The following is a 27843-nucleotide window of genomic DNA, read 5'->3' as shown; positions in this document are numbered from 1 at the left end:
TCACTTTCTTAGAATTTAGCTTACTAATCCTCTCAATGTGCAACATAATTATCTGTGCCATGGTGGTTTTCTGTGGTACATTTAAGATTACTGAAAAAGATACGGACAGATTTGCATGCACATTTTAGCTGCGTCTACAAGGTAAGCAATCCACAATGACTTTGTGGCCAAAGATCATAGAAAGTTACTGACATGAAGTTAGGCCAGAAAGAAAAGCACTGACAATGTAGAGTGAGCAGATCCCGTGATAAACTTTGCGGTGAGAGATTGAAGGGACTATCAATGAGAGTGCACGATACTGGTGATTGACACATCACAGATTAGAAAACACATTAGAGTGTAACCTAGACAACCGGGGCCTTAAATGTCCACCAGCGACCAGCCATCGTTTTCAAAGCGATGCAGGGTGAGCAACTTGCTCAATGTGTCATTAACCACTTGGATTTTTGGAATAATTCTTTCCCAGGTGCAAGATTTATTGGGCATTTTGTCTCATACCTTTACAAAATCTTAGGAAATTAAAATGCAAAAAAATGTTGCTCTTAATAATCCAGATGTGGGAGGGTTGTTAGAACTTCTGCAGAATGTGATTTACATTAAGTCTTTGTCAGTATGGTAAAATTTGTCAACACATTTGGCACGAGGAGATGTTTGTGCATATATGTAGTCTGAGCCTCTGATGTCGACATAAATGAGTCGGTTGCCTTTCCAAAGTGTGTGTTTGCAACAAATATTATAATCCAAAGACCCCATATGTTGTAATTATGGAAAATATGAAATTTATACTAAAAATAGTTTTTATTGTTCTCAATGTTCCTGTTTAAGTTTCATTTTTATTAGCGTGAAACGAGCAGTTGTACTCAGGGAAACGACATTAAACCACTAACAATGAGCTTTAAATATCTCGGAGATTCACATGTCCAGTATTGTGTGAAGTAAATATTCAGCCTTAGGCTTGGAAACACGCAGTCTTGGACCGCTCTTGTTTCAGCTTGTGTTGAGTGTGGGTTAATTTCTTTTCTTTCTTTCTTTTTCTTTTTTTTCTATGATATTTAATACTCATTGACCCATTATCAGAAACCTGAAAGAGTGGAAACCAATTCACTGTGTCTGTGTCTAGGAAACAAATGTCCTTCTCATGCTCCTCTCCAGCTAGCTGAAGCTAAACCTCTGGGTAAACGTAGACTTTTCCTCTGACTGCCCTTTCCTCATGGCAGATTTGCAGACACAGATGTCCTTTCATTGCTTTAAAAAGCTTGAGGTCTTAAATCATTCTACGCTGTCAGGAAATGAGTGGTGATGTTTCCCTGAGTGCAGAACAAAATCCTAGAAGACCAGCTGAAGTTTTGGCTTCTGCCCCAGACCCTTTTTTTGGATCATTGTTTATACAGTTCATTGTACTTATCTCTCTCAGATCGTGCAGCAGAGCATTTCAGACAGTCTTGCACTCCAACCAGGTGTCATCAAGACAGTACAGGCGTGTCAATACAGGCTGCTCTGCATGGAGCATATAGCTTCAACATATTGAGCCACTTACCGGCTGGAGTGTTCGCAGCCGCCGTTGTATTGTTACATTGACAGATTATTGGCACAAAGCTGTTCCCTAGAGCAGATGAAATGGCTGACACCAGAGCATGGCAGAACCATGTTGTGTCTAGTTCCCTCCATAGAAAGTTTCTAACAATGAAATGCAACAGTGCCTGGCTTGATAAAAGTGCAGTTTGAAAATACCTAAAAATTCATCTCATTCATCAGAGCTGAAATATTTTGTTTTGTCTTGGCTGTAATCTAGAGCAGTGCTGGCAAACTTGGTGAAAAGTTCATTCAGGCCAAGCCATTCAGATATTACATTAGGTCCTCAAAAGGACAAACCAATACAAGAGATTTAAGTGTCTGCATAGGTACATTTGTTTCTATATTGTTCTAAAATGTTTTCAATATAAAAGCAACCGGGCGGACTTCATACCTTAACTTTTTCAGCTGATATTTGTCGCTTATGTTCATCAGTTAGAGTAGGCTAATCTGAGAAATGTGAAAGCTGCACCTTTGCTACACAGCTGTGGTCCCTTTGACGCACAGTATTTGCTATTGTGAATTACACTGGCTACATTATCCCTATTAAGGGGCGCGGAATTGAACAAATATTCAACATTTGCATTCTGCGCAGCTTGCGAGAGAGACAGCTGCTATTACTAATGGTCCCGTCCCCTCCAACAGAATATGAATAGGTCACTAATGCAACCTGTTCCAAACATTTGCATACCTTACTCTGGATGTAAACAAGTAGAAGTCATAAATATCTTGATCTAATTGGGTCTTGTTCTCTCTCTAGGTTCATTGCTGCAGCGGGCAGCTTGTTCCTAAGTAGCAGGTAATCCCTGGGTGTCTGTCTGTACACTATCATGCTTCTCCATTTCTCCAGGGGTTGATATCGAGGCAGCCCGGAAAGAGGAGGAGCGCATCATGCTGAGGGATGCCCGGCAGTGGCTCAACAGCGGCCAGATCCAAGACGTGCGGCATACGAAATCTGGAGGAACGGCGCTCCATGTAGCCGCCGCGAAGGGATACGTCGAGGTTTTAAAGTAAGCAGTAGCCCTCAGAGACGGTAAAACAGTTGGAGCACACTTTGGTACATAAAGTGTCTCCTGTATGTTACTTTATTTGAACACTATTTATAGTAAAGACGGTGGTGATGCCTAGCCTCATCGGTAATACAAGACATATCTCGGTCTCTGCATCTTGTCATCTTGCCTCGTTCTGACATTGTCACTGTGGGTTGTTAATACAGTTGCACTGCTCAAGGATAGAAACCGCAACGGCCTGTCCATCTGGTCTGGGAAGCCAGCCAGCACACTCTGCTGCCATAGATAGCTCTAAGATCTCTGATGTTTAGCACAACTACCGTACACGGGACAGAGATCCAAATGTTTCCCCCGTCGTGGCAGATTTATTGGCTGAAATATTTGCTAGCCTCACCGAGCTTTGCTAAGGGATGACTAAGATTTTCAGATTACGTCTCTGTTTTTTCGGGGAATCTGTATCTCATAAAAGTGACCTGGGGTTACAATACTGACGCACAACAGAGCTCGAAGCCTAGCAACACTTTGAAAAATCAGTTTACAGAATGAAATCAGTCATTCACTCCACACATTCACCCTCCCTGTGTCTTCCTTGTAGGCTTTTAATCCAAGCAGGGTATGATGTAAATATTAAGGACTATGATGGCTGGACTCCTCTACATGCAGCAGCACACTGGGGCAAAGAGGAGGCCTGTAGGATACTGGTTGAGAATCTATGTGACATGGACATCATAAATAAAATGGTGAGGAACTAGAACTAGAAGCAGTCATTAGGTTAAGTGCAGTCTTTAACTCTTACGTGTTTCCCTTCAGGGTCAGACTGCTTTTGATGTAGCAGATGAAGATGTTCTGGGATACTTAGAAGAACTACAGAAGAAACAAAATCTGGTGAGTCACTTTGGCATCTGAACAAAATTCTTGAAAGATTCCAAGAAACCTTCTCATGATGGGAAAACATGTCTTAATTTTTATAGTATAATTTCATTTCCTGTGCTGGACTCATGAGTGTCTTGTTATCATCTTAATTCCAGCTGAGAAGTGAGAAGAAAGATGTTAAGAAATCTCCTCTGATTGAAACAACCACCACTGGGGACAACAATCAATCACTGAAGCCAATCAAGAGGTAACTTTCTAATGAGAAGTAATGAATGGAAATGGTTAACTGAATCAAAAAAGCTAAGGTACGACGATATCTTTAGGAGAACAATCTCACTTTGTCAAGTGTTCTCTCTAAAGTTTTTTTTTTTCTTTCTTTCTTGCTTTCATGTATGAGAGTAGCGTCTTATTCTTCCTGCAATTGGCCAGAAAGTCAAACTGTCTAAAGCCAAGGGGTGAAGGAAAATGTCTTCAGTTTACCAAACTCAAAACTCTAAAAATCTAGTTCACGTTGCTTATCTGTGAGCCCTACTCTCTACTGATGCTGCAGTACTATACTAACAGTGTTACATTTGTGTTTTTTAGCAAAGAAACGCTGCTTCTGGAGCCCGAGAAGAGCGCTCCTCGCATCGAGACCTTAGAGCCAGAGAAAGTGGACGAAGAAGAGGAGGGTAAGAAGGATGAATCAAGCTGCTCTAGTGAAGAAGAGGAGGAAGAAGATTCAGAATCAGAGACTGAAGCAGGTACTGTATGATTTTTATGTTAGACTTGTGGTGTTTTGGCTCAAGTCTTGAGCCAAAACTTTAATTATGAAGTACCAATTTTATTCTGTAATTTCTGGGCCTTTTATACTTATTCTGCATGTCAAGAATATGTCAAGAAACCATATTGTGACTATTCTCGTCTGCTTTTTTTTTTTTTTTTTGGGAACCTCAGCAGAAAAGAGCAAGCCCTCAGCAGCAGTGAGCAACAGCACAACACCAACCAGCGTCACGGTGTCCTCTCCAACTAGCCCAACTAACCAGGTGACGACCCCCACTTCACCAGTTAAAAAGGTACGACCGGGGAACTCTTTGCCGTCCTGCCCTGTCTGGAGAAAGGGGATGGGGATTACTTATTCTCCCTTTGCAACAAAAACCTGATTTTGCAGTCAGGTGTTTGCATATACAGTTCTATAGTTTAAATTAATGAGTAATATAAATTAATAACTCTGTCTGGCTTGAATGAGAACATAAATGTAAGTAGCTTTTAACAAACATGGCAACAGGATAGGGACGGTTGGAAAATTCTGCAGTATAGTTGTAGGTTGTTCTAAAGGTTGGAGCAAAGTGTACAGACAAATGCATTTGGGTGGTAAAAGTAAAAGTAGGCCTTGAATTACAGTCATGTTCCACTTTTGAAACTGCTGCCCTCTGCTGGCAGAATAATGCCAAGCATTTTTTCTAAAGTGAACCCTCTGAGTTTCCCCAAGGGCAGGTTTTCCTCTTTGATTTAATTGAACGCATTTAAAATATTGTGAAATATAATATTTGGTGTTTACAAAAATATGTAATGTAATCATAAACTTTGTTTGTTTGTTTTTTTGTCATTAGTGCTTCATGTTCTTTGTTCTAGGTTAAAAAAATTAGAACAGAAAAGCAAAAGTTGTAAAAACACAAGCAAGCAAACGATAAGGAAGCAAGATCGAAGTGTGAAACAAACATGTTGCACATGTAGGGGACGTTCTTAAAATTTAAATTTGAGGCACCCAAGTCTGTGATATGTGATGCCACCTCCAAACCTGACTTTAGCCCTTGAATGAACCTGGAAAAAAAGGGAGGTTGTCTCACCACCAGACACCCATCTAGAGCCTTTTTGGTTTCTTTTTTCTGCTTCTTCTCTTGAGATAAACTTCTTGTTCCTGTCCTTATTTGAAGCCTGATTCTCACTCAAACCACAATGTCCTCTGTCTAATAAGTTAGCAAAGTCCAAATTCCAGTGTTTGCATCTGTCACTTATTTTGAGAACATTAATGTCAGTGAGCATTGTGTGGTGTGACTAGGCTTTAAAATGCCTGTCTTTGCTCATAAAGTGTGTTTCTTTTGCTGCTGCTTCTCTTATTCTGTCTCAACCTCTCTGTTCCTCCATGCCCTCCCTCCCTCTGTCATTCTCTCTCTGCATCATTCTCACCCTGGGCTCTTGTCTTGGTTGGCTTTAGTTTGAATGTATTACTCCCCTCATGCCTGTGGCGGAGCCAGGCTGTCCTGCATTGTGGCGTCAAGGTTTGCGCAAAACTGGCATTTCTCTAGTGCCCAAAAAACTTATGGTGAGGCCTTGGTGTGCACCAGAGTTGTTCTGTAATCCTACATGCACCTGTGCACTGATAAAGCACTAAACACCCCTAACCATTCTGACCTGATCCAGGCGATATAGGGTTTTTCCACTAGTTTAACGGCATAAACTGAACATTTCATGCTTCACATTAAAAAATTTCCACTGGTGATTGAACAGGATGCTTTTATTGTGAAGAAATAAAATGTAGGAAATGCATTTAAACCACAGAACAAACAGAGGTTAACTAGCAAATTAGCAATTTACCTGCACTAAGGATTCATCCTCATATTTTGATTACATAATTAGTATCACAATAAGTACAAAGAGGCAGTTATTGTGATTTCTTGTTAAGAAGTTGTTTAAAATTTTCCAAAATTAACAAAGTTGTGGTGAAATAACAGCTGTGGTTTAGTTTCCAAACATCGTTATATTATCAGCTGAAGATCGAGTAGGGCTCGTCCGTGCAGTAAGCTACACAGGTGACAGTGCTGCAGCGTATGAGCCTCTGCCCCTCATACACAGGCTGATAAAATGTGCAGCAATAACAAACAGGAATAGTTTTGGTACCTGTCCCCTCCTCTGTGGTGCAATGGGGGGAAAACAGTTACCTAACCGTGGACGTTCATGGCATGACAAACCACGCGCAGTGGAAAAACCAAAATCGCGATTGATTGCTGCCAATAGCTGCTTTTCACCTATCCCCCTAGCATGGTGTTTCCACTTGTAATCACCAAATGCACTGTCTTGATCATGCTTTCATTTCACGTCTGTGTAACTTCTGCTGCTTGTAAACTTTGTTTTCAGACAAAACCTCCACAGGCTGTAAGAGTTATTGAAGTCATCATATTTTGAAAATGGCATATAACCAGGAGTGTATTTTACAGAGTATTGAAGTCAGGAAGAGGCATTCTGGTCATGTGTCACATCTGACATGTTTTTAAAAATAATAAAGTTTCCACCTGAAATAAAAAAAATCTAAAATTTGCAGCCCTTATGGATTAATCCGACTTGTTTTTAACCTGTTTGACTTTTGCGTTACTTACCACGATAACTAAAAACCTCTAAACATCTTTGTCCTTCTAAATGGTCAACGAGGACTTAATTAGACTGCTGTCCTTTCCTCACTCAGGTCACTCAGCCTGCTGGAAAGGTCTCAACTAAAGTGGAGGAGGAGAGGAAGGATGAGTCTCCAGCGTCCTGGCGTTTGGGTTTGAGGAAGACGGGCAGCTATGGAGCGCTGGCCGAGATCACTGCCACCAAGGAGGCACAGAGGGAGAAGGATACCACTGGGGTTATGCGTTCGGCCTCGAGCCCTCGCCTTTCCACATCTCTGGACAACAAAGACAAGGAGAAGGTCAGAAGGGATTGAAGCAGTTTTGGTTTGGTTTTTTTAGTAGGCGGGGTTGCGTAGATGATTCTTAATTAAAAGGTTTTGTGTTTTTTATTGTGGTAACAGAGCTTTCTTGTAGCAATACTACACAGCTCCTTTACAGCTATGTCCTGCTTGTTGTGCTGCCTGCAGGAAAAGGATAAAGGAACCCGGCTTGCCTATGTGGCTCCAACCATTCCCAGGAGACTGGCCAGTACTTCGGACATTGACGAGAAGGAAAACAGGTGAATCCCTGGAGACGCGTGGCCCTGTGCAAACATGCATTGGATTGTGTGGCTCCTGTTGCTAACTGCTGGGTGCCCCAATGCTGTGCATGGTGTGGCCTTAAGCAGCTGCTTTTTTTTTTTTTTTTTTTTAAATGTACAGTGATAGATTTAGTAATCAAGAAACACATTAAGGACGATTTTTAAAAATGGGAGACCTATTCCTTTAGTATACATGTTACTGTGGAAACGTGGGGTACGATTCTAGCTTGTGGTTTCCCAGGGACTCCACTGCTCTGATACGTAGCGGCTCCTACACCCGGCGACGCTGGGATGACGACCTGAAGAACAGTGAAGGAAGTGCCTCCACCATCCGAACCCCCAGCTACCAGCGCAGGTTAGCCTCGGCTGTAGTACAAACCTCTGCCACAACTTTCCACCCCAATCTCGTCGTGTCCATCATACGGGTGCCTTTCATAGCTTTGAAACCGAATTAACTGTGTAGATCATCAATAGTGAATTTATCAGTCACCTGAAGGGAAATTTGCTTTTAGTGATGTCATCAGAGATGTGTATGTACATGCTTGCATTTGCAGCAGCTGCTCTGAAAGCCATGCAAATGAGCCCAGCGCCTCTCTGTCACCGCCAAAGAGTCTTTTGCATGACTCTACTTGTCCTGTCAGGTTGCTGTGCCACTGAGATATTTTACAAGCCTCAAACAATCTAATAAATCAATTAAATAAGAAATTCTCAGGGTTGTTTGTGGCACAGAACTTGGACATGGACTTGTGCTGCATTTATATCGTATGGGAGAAATGCTGGCTGTGAGCCACTAATGAACTCAAGTTTCAAGTTGTAAAAGCTGCTTTGGAACTTGTTGTTTCTTGCGTTTCTGAGTTTCGATGTTTCCAACCAAGACATCCTCAAATCTAATTCTGAAAAGGGGGGAAATGGTGAAGATCTCCCAACAATTGGATGATTTTAGATGTATCTCATCCTTCTTTAACTCTTTAAATACAGCAAAGTATCATCCTTCTCCCAAATGAGATGAATGCACAAACAGTGTGTCAAAGCTTTAGAGTCTTAAATATGTATGTTTCTTTGTTCTCTGCGTATATATGTCTGTATGTGTGCGCCTTCACCGCTAACATGCCTCTCTCGCCCACTTGCCTGCCAACACGCTAGCACTTCCCATACGCTAGCGCTAGGGCGGAGCGGCAGCACGCGGGACGTGCCAGCCAAGTCTTCGTCAACCTCCAACTTGGACCCTAACACCTGTAATACTAAACCTTGGCAGCCACCCACCTCCCACTACCCGTCTTACAGCATTTACCGCAGGTACACCAGCCTCACCGAGGCACCACCTGTCCTCTCTCACTTTCTGCATCTCTGCTCGGCTGGAGTGACCACCTTGTGTTTTGGGTTCCCTGTTATATTAAATGTTGGAAGGCTTTTTATTTATCTGCTGGTTACAACTTTCAGTACAGTTAGAATTGTGGTTTAAAACATGATTAATGGTAATCGACTACATTTACCACCCTATAGTTGTGCATTACTCCAGTACAAGGAGAAGAACGTATTAGCATCTTCAAGTGAGTAACTGTTTGTTGTTGGGATCAGTGGCATCCCGCGTGTATGTAAATGGTCACTGAAGTTTCTCCAGACATTCATATGAAGTGTGAATGTCCCAGGAACTGTTTAAAAACACTCGTGTAAGAGGGGATTTTATTTATTTAATTAAATAGAAACATAGAAGTCATATAAAACAAAAATTTGTTTGGATGTAGCGCCATCACTGCAACTAAAAATGCCATGGTGAGACATCATCTGTCCCTTCTTAACAACAATCACTGCTCCCACCTAATGTGCCTTCACCATCAATGCAGTGTAGTAAACTAGTTGGACACTAGTTGTTATACAGTGCAATGAAAAAGGAAAAAAACCAAAATTGATAAACTCATGTCTTCCATCCTAATTATTAAAGTAAAAGTGGAAACCACGATTGGCCACAATCAAACAGCTCTACTTGCATCTCATTCCATCTTGCCGATGATTCTTTATTCCACAGCGGCTCATTCGGCAGACGACACGAGGACTTGGGCTCCTCGACCACTTCCTCCGCCACGACCACCTCCACCTCCTCATCTGTTACCTCGCCCACGGGCCATCGTGGCCTGTACTCAAGCCTGGGCTCCTCCTCCACTCGCACTGGCTCCACCAGTCTCACCAGCAGGTACAATTTATTTCTTTTCAGGTTGAGAAATTCAGCTGCAGCTGAATGAATGAATGAATCTATACAGTTATCATTTGAGGTCATGCACTCTTTCTTTAAACAAGCTAGAAGGCAGCGGTAATACTGGTCAGTTTCACCACATATTCATGTATTATATTTGTATAATAGTTTGTCTTCTAATTTAGTTGATAGCCATGTCCATGATGATAAATTTACCAATTTCCAGAAGTTCCTCAAAGTTTGAACAGTTTGCCTTTATTCTCTTTATTTTCTGTATTATTACTGTAGTGGAAATTTAAACACTTTATCATGTTACTAGGTTTTGTTTATTTTGTTAAAATTCAGCAGCATAAGTGGTGGATACCAAAAGCCAGAGAGTAGTGCTTAAAAAAAAGATGGTGAGCTAACTCTCGAAGTGGTTTTATAACAAACGGTCTGACACGATCATCTGGCAGGCAAGAAAATGTATAGTAATTGGCCCTGAATTGTATATACAGGCTTAGGATTGTTGCATTTGTATTACAGCAGCTGAAAGGGAATCTGTTTAAAATGTGTGTATAAACAGGTACTGGTCAGAGGAGAGTGCAGAGAGGGAGAAGGAGTCGGCTGCTGTCGTCCCCACTATAAACACTGGCTCTACTACGACCACCACGTCTACCACCACTACCACTGGCACTGGCACCGAAAGACGCAGGTAAACCAAACACCTACTCAAACATCGATTTCATTAGTTTTTATTAGCTCTTTAAACTTTGTGAATTTTTTTTATCGCAATCACATCTGTCCACCAAATTTATGGTGCTGTTTAAATGTAAGGAGACTTTCAGCATTTCCATAGACTTATTTCATGAAGAAAAGCTACCATCATTTCCATTTCTGTAGGTTTGTGTTCACTCTTAGACTCTGTGCAGACATTCTGGGGAGGGAGTGAGAAAGCAGAGAGCTTGTGCTTGCATGTGTATGTTTGAGTGGGGGTCCAGTGCATGTCCTCCTGTAGCAACGCTGAAATAAGCCACCTGTCACGGTGGGAGTGGGGCCGGGCTGCTTCAGAGCCTGAACTGCTCCAGCGACGTCTCCTTATAAGGAACGTGGGCAGAAGAAGCACATTTTCCTCAAGGCCAAGACCCCATTCTGGGCTGAATGAGTTCATACTTTTGTGTGGCCAATAGAAGCGTGTTTCAGCCTGAGACGAGCGATTACTGTTTTATTTCCCAAATTGTGTTGCCTTTTGGGCATGAAGCTCGCATACCGGAACGTTTAAACCCAAAGGTTTATCTCATTTTACAAATATAACACACGAGGAGGACATTATTTTTAAAATCCTGGCTTAGAGGGAAAATGACCAAGATTTTTTTTCCCCTCTCTTTCTCATATCTGTTCTTTGTTGCTATATTACAAATATATATCTAGCAGACAGCAGTGATTTTTACAATAGCTGTTTTTAATTTCCCCTGTGAAAGTGAAGCATGGATGTCCTTTACTCCAGCCAAGCTACACTGCAGCTGACTGCTTCCTCAGTTAATATTAACATTTTTAATAAACTACCAGAGAAAAGAAATGTACCATTAGGTAAAAACACAAGCACAGCAATATTGTGGAGGTAAACGGATGTGTAAGGAGGATTAATGGGTTCCAGTCTTGACACTGAACAAGCCCATAGTAAAAAGAGAACCTGCTACTTTAAGTTGATACAAAGTATTAAATTGTCTTTAACACTTCACTCTAGGACTTCCCAGCGCACAGTGACAGTCTTACCTCCATCTTTATATTTAGATTTTGTGATGTGACTGCATCTTTGAAGGTTAGCAGGATCACATTAACAGGTTGACCTGTGTCACATGCATGATGATTTAGTCCAGTGTAGTCTAAATAAGAGCTGAAAACACGTCAGATGAAAGCAACGCCTGGCTCTTTACATGTAGTTTAACCGCATTTCCATTGCAAGCTTGTTTTTAAGGTGGAAATAAAACACTGCTAAAGTCTTGTTTACACCTGTAAATGCCCCATGTATTTGTGTGAGCAGGTGTGTTAATACTTTATCAGCAAATCTGTACATTTGGATTAGGGCTGAACGATTATGGAAAATCTAATTGCGATTTTTTTTTTGCCCCAATATTGCGATTGCGATGCGATATGCGATTATTTTTTAAGGTCTTTGTCTTCTGTATTATTAAACAAAGACAAGCAATACATCATATAGTATGGCCAATACTATATTACATTAATTTTAAACTGTTCTTTCCTGGAAGACAGACCTCTGTTATGATGACATGAGGTGATGCATGAATTGATGACTGACATTTTTATTTAACTTCTTCAATCACAACAGTATATTTGAACATACACAATAGTTTATTTTTAGCTTACAAACATCTGAGCATAAAGTGCTGACAAGGAACCCTGGTGTAAACATTAAAATGAAAGTCAGTACAATGTGCAGATTGCAGAAATATACATAAAAAAAAATCAGTGGCTTTACCACACTCAGTTTTTCGACATCTGTGAACTACTAGACAGTCATTCAATTAAAAAATAATATTAAATAAATAAAACTAATAAATAAAAAATACACACATCTTACTGATCTCTGCAGTCAGTAACATTACACATAAAGTGCAAACATAATAGCAATTGTATAAACACACACACAAACACGCCTTTAAAATTTAAAGGCGTGAAATTGGACGGTCTAGTTCTGATTAGCGTCACCGCTGTCTCGGTGGAGTTTAATAAACTCGGCCGTCTGCTTCTTGCTATCTAAAATATAACCAGACACTGGTGTAAATTCTCGACTGTCTCATACTTCTGTTTAATAAGTTTTCTGTTTGACGTTTAGTCAGCTGTGTGAAAACCAAGGAGGAACCCACCGGGGGATTAATAAAGTTTTATTTTATCTAATCTAATAACTTTAATCTCAGCCAAACCGATTTACTCACGAACAAACAAAACACTGAAAAAAGCCCAACAATAACATTTTTAGGTTGTCTAAGTGACTTATATATTACGTTTAACCCGAGCAGCGAAACTCCGCGGTGATCTGAAAATGATGTGCCGGGAGTTGTGCCGTTCTCGGCCGCATCAGTAACACTCGAGCTCCCGGCTAGCTGTCGAGCTGGTGGGTAGCAGACGCCTCTGAAAACGTCGAAGCACTTTTGCAAATATGGGATATCTTGATAAACCGAGCAGATATTTGATGTTTACACAACTACTTTCTCGCCTGAAAATATGTTAAGTTTATTTTGTGACCCAGAAAGATTAGTATGAGTAATTTTAAAACTTAGTAGCGGCCGCCATTGTTGGAAACTGGAGTTTGGCTGGGCCGCGCTATGAATTCTGGGATATGGTAGTAATTTGGACAGCCTTCGGCGCGTCGCTGTGACGTAATCGGTCTACAAATGCGGCCTCAGGAGGATGCAGCCCATGAATTTGGACATGTCCAGAGTATAATCGCAGCCTTTGCGGTTAGAAAATTGCACTTGATCATGTCGCGATATTATCGCAAATGCGATATATCGTTCAGCCCTAATTTGGATGCAATTTCTGCTGATTAGAGAGCCTATTTAGTAACCCCTGTTTCTTTAATGAATGGTAAAGCTCAATATCATGAGGGCAAGTACGAAGCATATTTAAGTAGATTCACAACTTCCCCATTCAGGTGGGGTTTTTTTTTTCTTTTTTTCTTTTTCTTTTCTTTTTTTTTTTTTTTACTTCCTCTAAATATTTAACCTCTGTGTGTCTGTGTTTGTGTATTTTGCTTGTCTCTTTCAGGTCATACTTGACTCCAAAGCGAGATGAGGAGTCGGAGTCTCAGAGGAAAGCTCGCTCCAGACAGGCTCGACAGTCAAGGAGGTCCACCCAGGTTAGTTAAACCACATCACCTTAAATATGCTGAGTCCTCATCTCTTATGTTTGCAAAGGTGTATGTTCCTTTTAATGACCCTTAACCCTGTGAGCCAAAATGTCAGGCTCAACTGTGTTTTTACTGCTCCTTGGCTCTGTATGATGTCAGTAAGAGCAGATATCCTAATATGGCCATCTCAAAAAGCTCTGTTTGTGAACTCAACCCACCTGCTGTTCTAGCCTTGTGCTTACAAGGGCTAGCCAACCAGAAGAAAGTTGGTTTACCAGCAGGGGGAAGGGAGCAAAAATGCAGTGATATAACTGCACTAAGACCCAGTAAATGAGTATAACATGCTGCCTTTAAACCATTCTTTTATAATGTTATCTGTAGGAAGGGTAAATAAAATGGGAATTTGGTATTCATAGGAACATGTTTAATTTAACCTACAACTAGAGCCTCAACCAAACCACAAAAACATAACTTATGTCTCTAATCTGACCTTTTTTTTTTTAATCCCCATCAGTTTTTGTTCTTAAATGTTGGTCTGAGTCTTCAGTTGTAGGAAACCTGCTTTAACATGATCAGAATAGTCACTACTGCTCAAACGGCTAATAAGCCAAATAAAGGTGGATTCCCACATCAAAACAAACTGTTAACAAATGATGACCTCTGCATGTTCCTGGTTTGTATTGTATTTCTATGGCCACAGACTGTTCAAATAAGACTTGTTATTCTTGTTGAGACAGCCCAGACTTTTATTTTTTGTTTGTGTACACAGGGCAGCTCTTGTACCAAGAGCTCATTTTACAGAATGTGAGCTTTGTCCCTGTTTTAAAAAGAAAACTTTGCTTGGATCAGTCGACCAGTTTTTTGTTTTTTTTGAACTAATTAATTACCAATTTTGCAGCATGTATAGAATCTGCAAATATAAGACTTAATTTTTAAAAATCATCCAAGAAAGAAATTTAAAAAAGACTTTCCTTCTTTCAGGGTGTGACTCTGACTGATTTACAAGAGGCTGAGAAAACAATCGGCAGGAGTCGTACCACAAAGACTCGGGAGGAGGAGAAGGAGGAGAAAGAGAAGCAGGACAAGGAAAAGCAAGAGGAGAAGAAGGAGACTGAGACGAAGGACGATGATTACCGATACAAGTACCGCACCTACGATGAGGTACATATTTTAAATGTTTATATTGTTATAATGTATTACTGAAACGACACAATATTTTATAATAATAATTTAAATATTATAGCTAGCCTGACCTCTTCATCTTACCCTCCTCTCTCCCAGCGGTCAAGGCCTTCATCTTCTTCCACCTCCACCATTTCCTCAGTCAGCACTGCCTCCACCCCTTCCTACTCTAGCACCACGTCCTCCAGTTCTAGCTCCCTCAACAGGCCTAACAGTCTGACGGGGATAACCTCCTCCTATAGCCGTTCCTCCAGAGATACAGAAAAGGGTGAGTGTTTTTCATACCCGATACAGGTATTGAGAAGTTTTTTAAGTTGTGGTTGTGTTTGATGAGGAAAAGTCTTCAAATTTAAACTGAATGCACATAAAAGCATGGCTGTATGTGTGTGGCAGCACTACACATGTCTTCAGATCTTAAACAGTCATTGCACTCTGTCAGATTTGAATTGCTCTGTAGTAAACTGGGCAAATGGATGTTTATTAATGTTGCCTCAAGGGGATTGCTAATCCCTCCTGTTTAAAACTGTGCCATCTTTGGTGAGGTGTGCTCTCACATAAAGCCATATAGGCACAGCCCGTACGTGCCTGCCGCTGTAACTGTCTCCACTGTTTTCACATGGGCCATATGCCAAATGTTGATTTAGACCATTGACACAGGAGGGGTTTGGGTTGTCTTTTAAATTAAGTACCTCTTCAATTAAACAAACCAATGCATGAAGTGTCCTTGGAAAATTGAAAGCAGCTGAAGGAAACTGTGACAGACTTGTGACCAAGCTTTTCCCCAAAATAGCAGGATGCCTTCTCAACAGAAAGGCCAGAGCTAGCTGATTAAGGACTGAGCTTTCAAAATAAGAGAAGACTGCAAACTTGCAGGGTGGCAGGGTAACAGTTTCACCTCACAGCATTAAAGTCCTTGTTTTGTATGCAGGCTAGGGCATGTTTTCACACACAGATGCACACAGTTCAAAAACATGCATCCGGTTATTTATTTATTTATTTATTTATTTTTTTTAATATGTTTGCAAGAGAAGAGATGAAATCCTCCATGGATGTAATTCTCTAGTTTTCTTTATGTGACACAATCATCATCTGTCTGATAATTGTTGACTTTCTTCTCAATGAAAGCAGAAGCAGACAAGAAGGAGGAGGAAAAGGAGGGAGAGGACAAGTCTCAGCCCCGCTCCATACGGGATCGCAGGCGGCCCCGCGAAAAGAGACGTTCCACTGGGGTGTCCTTCTGGAGTCAGGATGTAAGAGATTTGCACACTGTGCAAAGCTTTCTCTTTAGAGCTCAGTTTTTGAAGTGGTCATCGCACTCTTTGTGAAGTGCACGTTTCTTTGATCATTTGGATGGCCCAAAGCAGCACCTAACCTTCATATCTTTTTAAATTCCAGGGTGATGAAAATGACCCCGATCAACAGTCGGACTCGGAGGAGGGCAACGCCAAGGGAGAGCCACAGGTAACTCGGGTCATAGGAGAGAAAGTAGATTAAACTGACTAAAGGAGAAGCCCTCCAGCCTCCATCCCTCTTCTCCTTGTATCCCGTGACGTCTATTTCATCTTTTGCATTTATTTACTATTCTGGTCCTTCCTCGCCTCATCTCATGTAGTTAAGGCCAAGGAAGTGGACTAGTCTTTGATATTCATTACTCTGTGCTGTACAGCTATGATTTCCTCTCCTACCGCTTATCTTTTCTTTTTTTGGACTCCTGCCTTTGAATTTCTTATTGTCCTCCCCCTTTCCACCTTCCGGTGATTGTCTGGTGTATGAGGGTGACCTTGCAAACCAAAGGCTCACTCGGCAACAGATCAGTGGGCTTTTAAAACATGTAGAAGCACAAAAGGAAGGAAATGCAGGTCTTTTATAGGCAGAACACACACTTAAATGACATGCTGAGGTTTCCCAAGTTTAAATTTGAGCCCCCCCCCCCCTCCACAAATGAAGTCAGAATTTCAGCTTAAAACGAACAAGAAATAACATGTAAGAATTTTCCTAAAGGCTTCTGGTGACATAAACATAAAAAAGCAGTGGAATCCAGTGCATTCATACTGTCTTTAGAAGCCACAGAGAGGGCAGCTTTGTGAAAATATTGTTGGCTGGGTGCACTTCCTGTTTGGATGGGAGTGTCTTTTGAAGCATAATGGAGAACACACAGTTTTCCTTTGAGTACAGAGATCCTGGGGATGAGAGAGAGAGACAACAGCTATTTACCATCACTTCCTGTAGGACAGTAAACAGGGTGGACCAAATCGGAAAGGAGCCCTTATCCAGAAATGTACAGGAAAAACTCTTTCATTCCAGCTCGTCTCTCTTGATTACAGGCATAAAAATGTATTTTTGAGCTGAGTTTGCAAATATTTTTTAAGTTTAAGCTCATCTAAGGTCATCCTGATAAATGTTGGTACTGAAACAAAATGCTTGGTTGATTCCTAATCAGTAGATAAGACGCTAAAGACATAATTTAAAAACAAAAAACAGCCAATTTGATTCCAGAGTCTGTCTTCAAAGTCTTTCTCCAGTTGCTCCTTGAATAATGTTGAGCTAGCTCTACAGCTTTTATCTCACACCACCACCACCACCAGAAGCACTCTCAGGAAAACCCAGAGTGTAGCATTGTTGTGTCACCACACTCTCTCTGCCTCCAGAAGGAGACTGCAATTTTTAAAATAGCTGGAAGACCAACCCCTCAACCTGACCTTCCCATCTGATGTCTGGCTCCATTCTCATGGCTGTGGCACTACACAAGCACAGCAGACCTAGAGGCACAGTGCAGGCACCTCAAGGCTGTAGCTGGCCTGTCAGCTGTTGGTTGTTACTGTGTCTGTATGTGCATGCAGAGCAGCTGGGAGTGAAAGTCGGGTGCTGTAGTCTAAATAACTGGTTCCATCCTACTGTTTAGTGTTTTCGTTTTTCTTTTTCTTCTTTTCTTTTGAAACCCTCTATCAGAGTTGAATCTTCTAGTATTTTAGCATTTTTTCCAAGTGTAGCGACTGAAAACATCATATGGCAGAATAAACTGCTTTCTAACTTTTTGTTTTGTTTTTCTTTCTTACAGAGTGACCGATTGTTCAGGTAGGTTTTCCCCTCCAACATGTTATGTTCCTTTTTTGTGTTTGTGTGTTTGTGTTTTAAACAAATGCCTGTCATTACTGTTGCAGGAATGAGAGCACTTCATCCTTAGAGCGTAATGACACTCTTTTTACCCGTAGCTACGGTGAAAGTCGAAGGCCGTATTCTAGCCGACTGGATAAAGATGACGCCACTGACTACAAGAAGGTATTTATTTTCAAAAGAACTCAAACTCGTAAACAAAGTATTGTACAAAAGTCTTGAGACATCCTTCATTTCTTTACATTTTGCTTCCAAGGAGTGAGGCCTAATAGTAATAATAATAATCTTAAGACTTTAGCACAGTACTGTTAAATAAATAATAAAAAATATCTATAGCACCTTTCTAGACAGAATCACAAAGTGCTGCACATAAGATGACAAATACTAAAAAAGTAAAACGGACAATATAAAACAGGCAAAAAATTAACCAAAAACAGTTTTAAAAAGGTGAGTTTTGAGTTGTTTTTTTAAAAACAACTACAGAGTCCAGGGTTCTTAATTTATGAGGGAGAGCGTTCCAGAGTCTCGGGGCCACAGTGGCAAAAGCTCTTTCACCCTTAGTTCTCACTCTGTTTTATAGCAAGTAAGCCCTGATCAGATAACCTCAGGGACCTGCTAGGGGCATAGGGCTGTAGTAGATCAGAGATGTAGGATGGTGCCGGTCTATGCAAGGCTTTGGATGTCAAGACCAGGATCTTAAAATGTACTCTAAATTCAACAGGAAGCCAGTGTACTGAATACTTGGCGCATTTTGTCAACAGCCTAGCTGCAGCATTTTGCACAACCTGCAGACGATCCAGAGAACCTTTGTTTAGACACATAAACAACGAGTTACAATAGTCCAAACATGAGGAAATAAATGCATGTATAGCAATCTCCAGTTCACAGCGAGATAAAATGGGGCTTAACTTAGCCACATTTCTTAAATTATAAAAACAAGACAGAACCAGAGATTTCACATGCCCATCCAATGTAAGACTTGAGTCAAAAGTGATACCTAAATTCCCGATAGAGGATTTAAGATTCACTGAGAGAGGACCAAGGCTTTCACTATCTGGGATAAAAATATGTCCGGAGTGCATATGCGGACTTCAGTTTTACCAATGTTCCAACATTTGATGGAATCTAAGCAGTCATTCAGAAGCTAAAGCTTAGATAAATCCTGGGGTTTAAAAGAGATGTACAACGGAATATCATCAGCATAACGGTGATAAGGAATGTCCTCAAAAGAGCCCATTATATGCTGGGAAGAAGATGTATTAAGAACAATAAAGGCCCCAAAACCGAACCCTGAGGGACACCACAAGTGAGGGAGGTTGAGGATGACCTAAAATCTGAGACCACCACAGAAAAATATCGGTGATGTAGATATGAGGAGAATCACTCTAAGGCAGTTCCAGATACACCAACCCAGTGTTTAAGCCTTTCAAGGAGGATGTGGTGGTCAACAGTGTCAAAAACCGATGTTAGGTCCAACATAAGTAGGACCGAGCATTGTTGTCTTGTGCAAGTATTGTAAAGTATCAATGGCACTGCACATGCACCAATTAACAAAACATAGGCTTCCTTTTTAATTTGTAATTGCCTAAACCGGCAGATGGTAGAGTAATAAAACCTTGCCTCAAGCCCAAATTTATTCTAATTAAAAGTAAAATGAATTATGTAAAAATGCATTTTAGTTAACTGACTAAACAAGAATAAAAATAAATGTAACACAGGTTTTTGCTTTGGAAACACAAAGGAATATTTTTAACACAGTGAGCTTTAGCAGGGTCTTTGTGCATATTTGAGTCTGGGATGTCTGCGCGTCTCTGAGGTTTGGTTTTGTAAACAAAAACTTTTTTTAAAAGCTTAAAACTAAACAGAAAAACAAGCTAAAAATGCAAACCAAAGCTTATGTATGTGCCCCATTTCTCAGTGGGTAGGCCAGTCTCAACAAATCTTTGATTATAAATAGTTTGACTGCTGCACTTTCTGACTGTTGGATCTGATTGGTCCTCTCTTCAGCTCTACGAGCAAACATTAGCTGACAACGAGAAGTTGAAGGCTCAGTTACGTGACACAGACCTGGAGCTGGCAGACTTGAAGTTACAACTAGAGAAGGCCACACAGGTATAGAGAAGCACTTCATGGGATGGCTAAACATCCTGATGGGATTGTAAAGGTTTCTGACACAGTTTTGTTTCCCATTGCAGAGGCAGGAACGCTACGCTGACCGATCACAGCTTGAGATGGAGAAAAGGGTAATGAGCTAGTGTAATAACCCACTTCTGTTGCAAATGTCCCTTTTTTATTTTATTTTAAATTAACACATTTACTAAAAACATGTATAACTTGTGTGTCTCAGACTAAATATAGTTTATTTCAGTTACTTTGGTTAAACATCCCAGTAACACTGCCCCAATGGGTTTATGTCTGAAGGTAACAAGCAGGCCCCAATATCATCTGGGTGGTGGTATGATCTTACCCTGAGTTTTTGTGTTAGTCTCCTCTTTGCTGCTGGCTGTCGTCTCTCACGTAGCTGAGGGTCAAAGGGAAGCCCGCCCTCCTTCCACGCCACCCAGAACACTGCAACCTTCTTTATTCACCTGTTTATTGAACCTCAGAGGCAGCGTGTGGTCACCACTTCTCAAGACTGCTTATTTTTGTTTTTCCAGTGTGTGAAAGTGTGTGAAATTACCTCAGTTTCTGTAGAAAGTTGAATAATTGCAGGCTGTTAAATTGCTGTTATATAAAAACGTGTGCATGTGTGTTTTCACCCTTTCTGTAATGGCTTTGGCATCTTCAGCTGCAGCTCCTGTAGCCACATCATCCATTATTTTTAAGCCCATGCTTTAATCTAAGCAACATTTTGTCATCATACAAGTCATTCTTTCCTTGTCGCCTTTTACATTATAGGATTGTCTTTTGGGTTTAAAGACATTTGACATCCTTGCCCATGAATCATTTCATTAGCTATAACCATCAAACACAACCTCTAAACATCTTCATCCCTGTTTCTCGACTCATTCCAGTCTTTAGACGGCTTTAAATGAATTGAATGTATAAGTTTGAACTGGCTGCCGCTTGCAGATGCCTCACTAGATAAGCTTGTGTTCAAGCGTGCCCTGTCACCACTACATCCCGACCATCTCCTACACCTCTCCTTCCATGCCTGCACTGGAGTGTTTATGTTGTGTCGTGGTTCAGATTTAATCTGCTTTCCTCCACCCAACAGGAAAGAAGAGCTCTAGAAAGGAAGATTTCTGAGATGGAGGAGGAACTTAAGGTACCCAGCACACACATACTGAATTAAAAAATTGTAAATGGCATATTATATACCTAATCAGATAATTTTGACAGACAGTAACACTGCTACACTTGCCGCTCAGAGTATTTGGGTCCAGGTACCCCTCACACAGGGGAGGTAATCTTACTCTTTTAACTAGTTTAGACTTAGCATCACTTGACAAGTAGCTAAACATTACCAAATGTGTCAGAGGACTCTTTGGTGAAGCCTTTGAGAACCACTGTAAGCTAATAGAAGTCATGAATCGAAATTGACAATTCTTTCTTGAATATATGGCAGGTAATTTAAAAAAAAAAAAAAAAAAAAAAAAGAGTAACTTGGAGTCACTAGCTTTGTTTATCATATATAGGGATGATAAATGATGACAGACTTTGAAATAGGATACTTATTTTTTATTTCTATTTTTTATTTTTGCATAAGATTTTTTTTTTTGTATCCCTGGAAATAAAACAGGGAAAATATCAAAGTCAAACTAGACTGTTAGCTGTTACTTTAAACATTAGTCGCAGTGCATCCCTCTTTGTGTAGCTTCTTAGTCTCGCTCATACTAAAACACCTCACTCTTGGCATATTAAATGAATAATTAAAAATATATATTAATCTTAGGCACAGTTGTGTTTAGGTTTTTATATTTGGACCGGCACAGTTAACCACCTCTGTCTCCATTTGTACACCTGCTAATCTCACCTTCTGCTCTTCAGGGCACATCTGAGGTCAGCTGCTGTAATATTTGTCCACTGTTAACATTTAAGGATGATTAATTAAGTATTTCTTTTTGGGAAAATGTTTTTTAGCTAAGAAAAGAGGAAATCTATTAAACCGTAGCAAGCATGTGTTCTCCATCACTGTGATAACAAAGTGTTTATTTTTAGGGCTTAGCCAGCTGGCCGATCTTATCAGTGTCACTTTTCCATTCTGTCGACAAGCATCAAGCTGAACCTCTTAATCATTCCTTCAATTTCCAAAATCTGTCCCCATTTTCTAACAGTCTTCCTTTTCTGTTTTCCCCCTTTGTCCTTCTCTCGGCCCCTCTTCTCTATTAATTTATATTGTCCTGTCTTTCATTAATCCTTTCTCTCTTGATTTCTGTCTCCTCAAACATGTTTCCTCTCCTGCCACTCTCGCCCCGTCCCCCCTCCTCTTTCTTTGTTCTTTCTGTGTTGTGTTTGGTTTTTTCTTTTCTTTTTTCCCTCCTGCAGAACCTCCCCCAGGTAAAGCAGGTTCAGGCCCTACGCCAGGTTAAGGAGCGGCTGCAGGCTGAGAACCGGGCCCTGGCCCGTGTGGTGGCAAAGCTCTCGCAGTCGGCCTGCAGCCAGCTGCCCACCGTCGACCTCTAAGCCACGTCCGTCTGTCCACCACCATCTCCTGCTTCTTCTTCTCTCTTTTTCCTCTTCTGCTTCTTCTTCTCCTCCTTGTCCCCTCCCCCCTTGCAACCCCATTCTTCTCATGCTCCATTCGTGCTCTGCCCCGCACCCATAGACAGGCAGGTGTCCAGCCGTCCAGCAATCACTGGTTTTGAAAAACAACCCTTTCTGCCCCCCTCTGCCTCCCCAGAGCTTTTTGTTTTCAGAGTGGGGAGGGTGTCTTTCTTTGGTTTTCACAGCAGGACACTATCCTTTTGCAGTACACGCCTGTCAGGTGGTTTCCACACCTCTAAAACGCATTAAAACATTATCCTAAATATTTCAAATAACATCTGAATGATAACGGAATAAAGCAAAGCTCAGGTAAGTGTTTGCGGGTTGACAGGTCTGACTGTACTGTGAAGGAAAGTGTCCTCTTTGAAGTTTCTACTTGTGGTAATTACTTCAGGGGGAGCTCAGTAGTTCTGTTTGGCTTGTTTTGGCTTCTTTGCATGAAGTGGCTTCCTATGGCATCAACTCTTTGGACCCAAACCTTCAGAGACCAAACCCACCTTATCCTCCCCTCCTTTTCTGTTGAGTTTACCAAATGACATCAACAAATATTTAAGATTAATGCATACACGTATGGTTTTACCTTGGACTTGTACACAATATAGTGTGTTCAGTGTCATGAGTTAAACAAGCAGTCAGTCCTTATATGAAATCAAGCAGGTCTCTGGGGCAGTCTCCTCTAAACACTGTAGAACATGTCTTACGCCCTTGTACGAATATTTTTAAGTCATTTATTTAATAAGCTAATCATATTGAAAGCATGCTGCTGTCCAAATAGGAACTTTTCAAGTCTTTATTGTGCTTTTATGGGAGATATTTAAACTTTACATCTGACAGCCAGTTCCAGGATTTTATAAATTATGGGGCAAGAGAAAGTCTGGCTTACTTACTACAGCTCATTCAGCTCTGTGTTGCTGCCTGTAATGCATTAATATGCACATGTTTAAAAGAATGTGTTCTGAAGTTCAGTAGATGTCATAAAGAAGAGGAAACTGATGCATAATCTGGCTTTAGTTAAGTTAAACTCTCAAATTTGAGTTGTGATCACAAAGTTTTGCATCTCTGCCTGTTGCAAATTTAAAACTTTACCTGATTTAAATTTGGCACATCCTCCTCTTCAGGGTCATCTCGTTGTGCAGCCCTGCACCGCTTGTGGAGCAGCTGCTTTTTAGATCGCTCTCTAAAAATCTCATTCTGACCACTTGCGTGTGTGTGTTCGTGGCAATGTGGAAGTTGCATTGCATTTTGAAGAAGAGTTAAAAAAAAAAAAAAGAGCCAGGCCACCAAGCTGAGTGAGCGGTGTTGGAAGATTAGCACGCGATGACACGTTCCACAGTTCAGGCTGTTTGCCAGCATGCTACAGTAGAGCTGGGCGATATGAGATTTTTTCATATCACGATATGTTTTTTTTCATTTCAGTCGATAACGATATCTATCACGATATAAGCCAAATAACTATATTTGTAAGATTTAAATGTGCCGTTGCTCACAAGTAAAATGTGAAATAATCAGCAGCTTGTTTTTATTTAAATATTTATTTCCCATAATAAGTTCAACAGGGTAGATGTACTTAAGGAACATGAGACTTTTTCAGATAGATAAAGGCAAATATTGCAAACTACACAAGGCAGCCGCTAAAGCGTTTAAGTTTCAAAATAGAACAAACAAAACAGACTAAATTGTCAATTCCACTTAGAAACAAAATATTAATTCTAAAAATAAATCTTAGTTTGTTTTACAGAAGAACAGACAAAACTGACTAACTTTTGTCAATATCAAATAAACTGAGAACTAAAAGGAAATTCTCAATCTCTCCTTGTTGTATAGCTGAGCTTTTCAAACAGTTTTAACAGTTACTTTAGTCTGACAAAAGCCGAATGACGAATTAGCGCTTCCAGTCAGAGACTGAGGCTACGTCCACACGTACACGGGTATTTTTGAAAACGGAGATTTTCCGTTTTCGTTTTAAAAATAATCCCGTCCACACAAAGGCAGAAATGAAGGAAAACGCTGCTATGAACATGCCAAAGCAGCAGGTGGAGCTAGATTCCTAACCGTGCAGAAATGTTGGCCAATCAGAAGTCTAGAAGCCTCGGTGGGAAAAAGTAAACAAAGCTGCGGCATAGAAGCAGAACCGAGTCGTATGTGTGGAGGGACAGTAACTGTGTATATGTAAGCATTTAACCACTGCAGAGAGTAGAATTAACAGTAACAGTATTGTAGAAATTCATTTCACCGAAACAATAACGCGGCGCAGTGTGACGCATGCACCAGTTTATTGTATTTCCAGACTTGCTTTCGGCACAATTTACAGTGCACGCTACTCTGTTTTTTGTCAGACTTGAAATAGCCGAAATACCTTCACACTACGGAACTTCTATGGCTCTTCCTTCGACAATCTCTCCGGCATTGCAACCATCATCTGTTTTCTCTTCGGTCACGCTCGGTTGATTTTTCTAGTCGGCACACTCATTTCCTCCATTACGCGCTGGCTCCATTACCCGCTGGCTGCTTCCCAAACAAACACACGTGTGGCTTGGCACTTGTGCTGTACGTAACAAGTCACGCGACGTGACGCTGCGGCTGTGATTGGTTCGGCTCTGCGCTACTTAATTTGGATTGGATGACTTTTTTTTTTTTTTTTTTTTTTTTTGAGGACAAGAGCGGCGAAGTCTATCGCGATAGCTTAATTTCTCTATCGAGTAAAAGTTATATCGCGATACATATCGTTATCGTTCTATCGCCCAGCTCTATGCTACAGTTAGAACCCATATTAAAAGTTAGACAGTGTCACAAAGAAGTAGCATCTTCAGTCGATGCAAGAAGCCCCAGCAGCTTTAACTGCCAGTGATGATCCTCTCTGTGAAAGTTTGAGACAGAAATCAGTGTTTTCTGCACAACTTTGGGGTAAAAATCTCAATAAAATCTGAGGCGTACGTTGTCAGAACAGGATCTTCATGAAGCGGTCTTAAACTGGCTGCCGTGCTGGAGATGAGGCAGAGGTGCACAAGTAGACAGCTTTGAAGGCGAGATCAGCTGGAATCTGTGCGTTTAAAGAGTGTTTTTCGACTCGCGTGTTCTTAATGCAGCCGTTCACACAGACTGCAATTTTTAAACAGATCTGACCAATCAGATCACTGCATTTGGCAACAAGTCTGCATGATTCTGAGCTAGGGAATAATTTTCTGCAGACGATGAGCATGTGTATAATGGCCTTAAGTCAGGAACATTAACGTTAAACATTTTAACAGATTTGCACTTGATCAGATGTGACTTTTTCCCCCTCTGCTGTGTGTATTTTTGAGGCTGCCTGCAGCAGCCACTTAGATTCTGCATGGCTTTCCCAGAATCTTTGGCCTGTTGTGTGCCCGCTTTTACTTTTGACTTGGAACAAAGATGTTGGGTTTTGTTTTTACCTCTTTAATCAAAGTCGGACAGCCAAAAGTTAGATGCTGTGTGTGACTCCTGAGATTGCTTTACACAGTCTGCAGTTAACAGTTTGTTTTAAAAAAAAAAAAAAAAAAAAAAGCGCCGTGGCTGGTTTTTAACTTGTTTACGTGGCGAGACTTGTCTAAGCCTTGTCTCTCTCTCTCTCTCTCTCTCGCTCTCGCTCTCGCTCTCTCTCTCACTCTCTCGCTCTCTCTCGCTCTCTCTCGCTCCTGTTTCCCTTTATCACCTTTCAGATGCTCCCAGACTTGAAAGCAGACAACCAGAGACTAAAGGACGAGAACGGAGCGCTCATTCGAGTCATTAGCAAGCTTTCCAAGTAGAACAGACCCCACCCGCCCCATCTTCTGCACCCCCCTAGTCCCCCATGGCAGTGACTAATGGAATTGCACATTTAGATATTAATTGCAACAGACATCGGAGGCAAGACTCCCTTTTTTTTTTTTTTTTTTTTTTTTTTTGGGTTTTTTTTCCCCTCTCCCATTGTTTTTCTCCCGACTCTTAATCGCCCTTTTGCTCCTTCACCACTGCAGCATCCACCCATCATGTTCATCCATCCCTCCCCTCCCCATGCACCTCCTCGAATTGAACCCACTAGATTGTGTGGCTGCTGTCCTGATAGAACCACTGAGTTTACAGAGCAAAAGGAAGGTGTGTGTGTGTGTGTGTGTGTGTGTGTGTGTGTGTGTGTGTGCGCGCGCGCGTGAGATCAGCATGTAAAAGCATTGTGGGCGGGGAAGCCTGAAAACTATTTAACCAGTAAGCCTTAGTTGTACATAAAGAGAAAAAGAAACACACTTGCATCGGTCTCTTCTGTCTCGCTCCTCCGCCCACTCCGGGCTATCTCTGAAGAACAGATATTATCCACCACCTGATTTTATTTGTGCCACAATCTCTTATTTGATGTAACATTTCTTCCCGTGTACGTGTTGTGTGCTGTGCAGTCCCTCCACTTCCCCTCGAAACCCTCAAAGTGCCACTTCTGCCTAATATCAGCTCCTTGTGGCCCCATCATTTTTTTTTTCTTTATTTACCACCCTCCTTCTCCCCTTTCCACCCACAGATCACTAATGCACACACAGTTCTCCCACCCCCTCCAAAATTTTTTTTTTTTTTTCTTTTTTTGTACCTCTGCGTGTCTTCCTCCAAGAGGGAAATTTTGGATTCTCGCTTTAGCGACATGAGGCGGACCTGGTGGAATTTAAGCTTTCACTGTATGTGCAATATGCATTTTTTTCATTTTTTTTTTTTAAATGCTTTAATGATGACGAGTCCATCACAAGTAGGATTTTTCACTCTTCCACCACTCCCATCGCTCACCTTCTCCCCCTCCCCTCCCCTCCCCTCCTTTTTTTTTTTTTTTTTTTTTTAGGTTTGTAGTGTAGTCAGTTTATACTCTGTATTTCTCACTTTGTTTTAGCAGGTACTGAGTGATGCTGTATATACCTGTATGTATTTGTTTGAGACCAGCACATGGCATGCATTTATGGTTCCCGTCTGTTACTATTAAAAATTCCAGAGGACAAACAGGTGTGTTTTAATTATTATTATTATTATTATTATTATTATTATAATTATTTTTTTTCCTTTATAGACTAAAGACATTGGATACAATACAGTAGAGCCTCTCTTGTTCACGGGACGGCTGGCAGTGTTCAGTGCTTTTGTTTTCCGGTTTTAAAATAAGTGTTCGCACAATTGTAAAAGTTGAAAAAAAAGAAAAAAAAAAAAGAGAAATAATCGCTTCACTACATTTCACTTTCTTTGTATTCAGTTTCTTGGAAGAGTGCTGTTAATTTTGTTTCCATTTTTTTTTTTTTTTAAGCTCTAGTATTATAGCCAAGGTGTTGTCACTTAAAAAAGGAAAAAAAAGTATCTTAGGTATTGCTAACCCAGTCCTTTCTACAATGTCTACATGCACTGTCAATGCCATGTGAGGAGTCTTGATGTCA

The 27843-nt window shown here is 40.9% G+C and overlaps 1 protein-coding gene across 13 annotated transcripts in view; it reads left to right on the top strand.

Moving 5' to 3' along the window:
* ppp1r12a (protein phosphatase 1, regulatory subunit 12A) overlaps positions 1-27631 on the top strand; it is a 62037-nt gene extending 34406 nt beyond the window's left edge. The window contains exons 4-27 of one of the 13 annotated variants that reach the window (XM_085385882.1): positions 2423-2582; positions 3178-3322; positions 3393-3467; positions 3611-3702; positions 4041-4198; positions 4392-4510; positions 5653-5760; positions 6898-7122; positions 7291-7382; positions 7645-7758; positions 8547-8699; positions 9430-9594; positions 10160-10288; positions 13363-13453; positions 14426-14605; positions 14726-14894; positions 15752-15876; positions 16022-16087; positions 17685-17701; positions 17788-17905; positions 19748-19852; positions 19936-19983; positions 20958-21008; positions 22229-23371. In XM_085385882.1, coding sequence (XP_085242008.1) covers positions 2423-2582; positions 3178-3322; positions 3393-3467; positions 3611-3702; positions 4041-4198; positions 4392-4510; positions 5653-5760; positions 6898-7122; positions 7291-7382; positions 7645-7758; positions 8547-8699; positions 9430-9594; positions 10160-10288; positions 13363-13453; positions 14426-14605; positions 14726-14894; positions 15752-15876; positions 16022-16087; positions 17685-17701; positions 17788-17905; positions 19748-19852; positions 19936-19983; positions 20958-21008; positions 22229-22366 — 2843 coding nt within the window. In that variant the 3' untranslated portion in view covers positions 22367-23371. Of the gene's footprint in view, positions 1-2422; positions 2583-3177; positions 3323-3392; positions 3468-3610; positions 3703-4040; positions 4199-4391; positions 4511-5652; positions 5761-6897; positions 7123-7290; positions 7383-7644; positions 7759-8546; positions 8700-9429; positions 9595-10159; positions 10289-13362; positions 13454-14425; positions 14606-14725; positions 14895-15751; positions 15877-16021; positions 16088-17684; positions 17702-17787; positions 17906-19747; positions 19853-19935; positions 19984-20957; positions 21009-22228; positions 23373-26127 lie in introns of those variants that run through there. The other 12 variants (XM_085385883.1, XM_085385880.1, XM_085385879.1 and 9 more) reach the window with 12 other exon arrangements.
* The last annotated feature ends 212 nt before the right edge of the window (positions 27632-27843 follow it).

Source organism: Rhamphochromis longiceps, linkage group LG17, assembly GCF_057381845.1.
Source record: "Rhamphochromis longiceps isolate RC_006_pf linkage group LG17, R_longiceps_female_GT1.1, whole genome shotgun sequence".
In the NCBI taxonomy this organism is placed as follows: Eukaryota; Metazoa; Chordata; class Actinopteri; order Cichliformes; family Cichlidae; genus Rhamphochromis; species Rhamphochromis longiceps.
The sequence above is the reverse complement of the archived record's forward strand: the minus strand, read 5'-3'. Positions and strand labels throughout refer to the sequence as shown.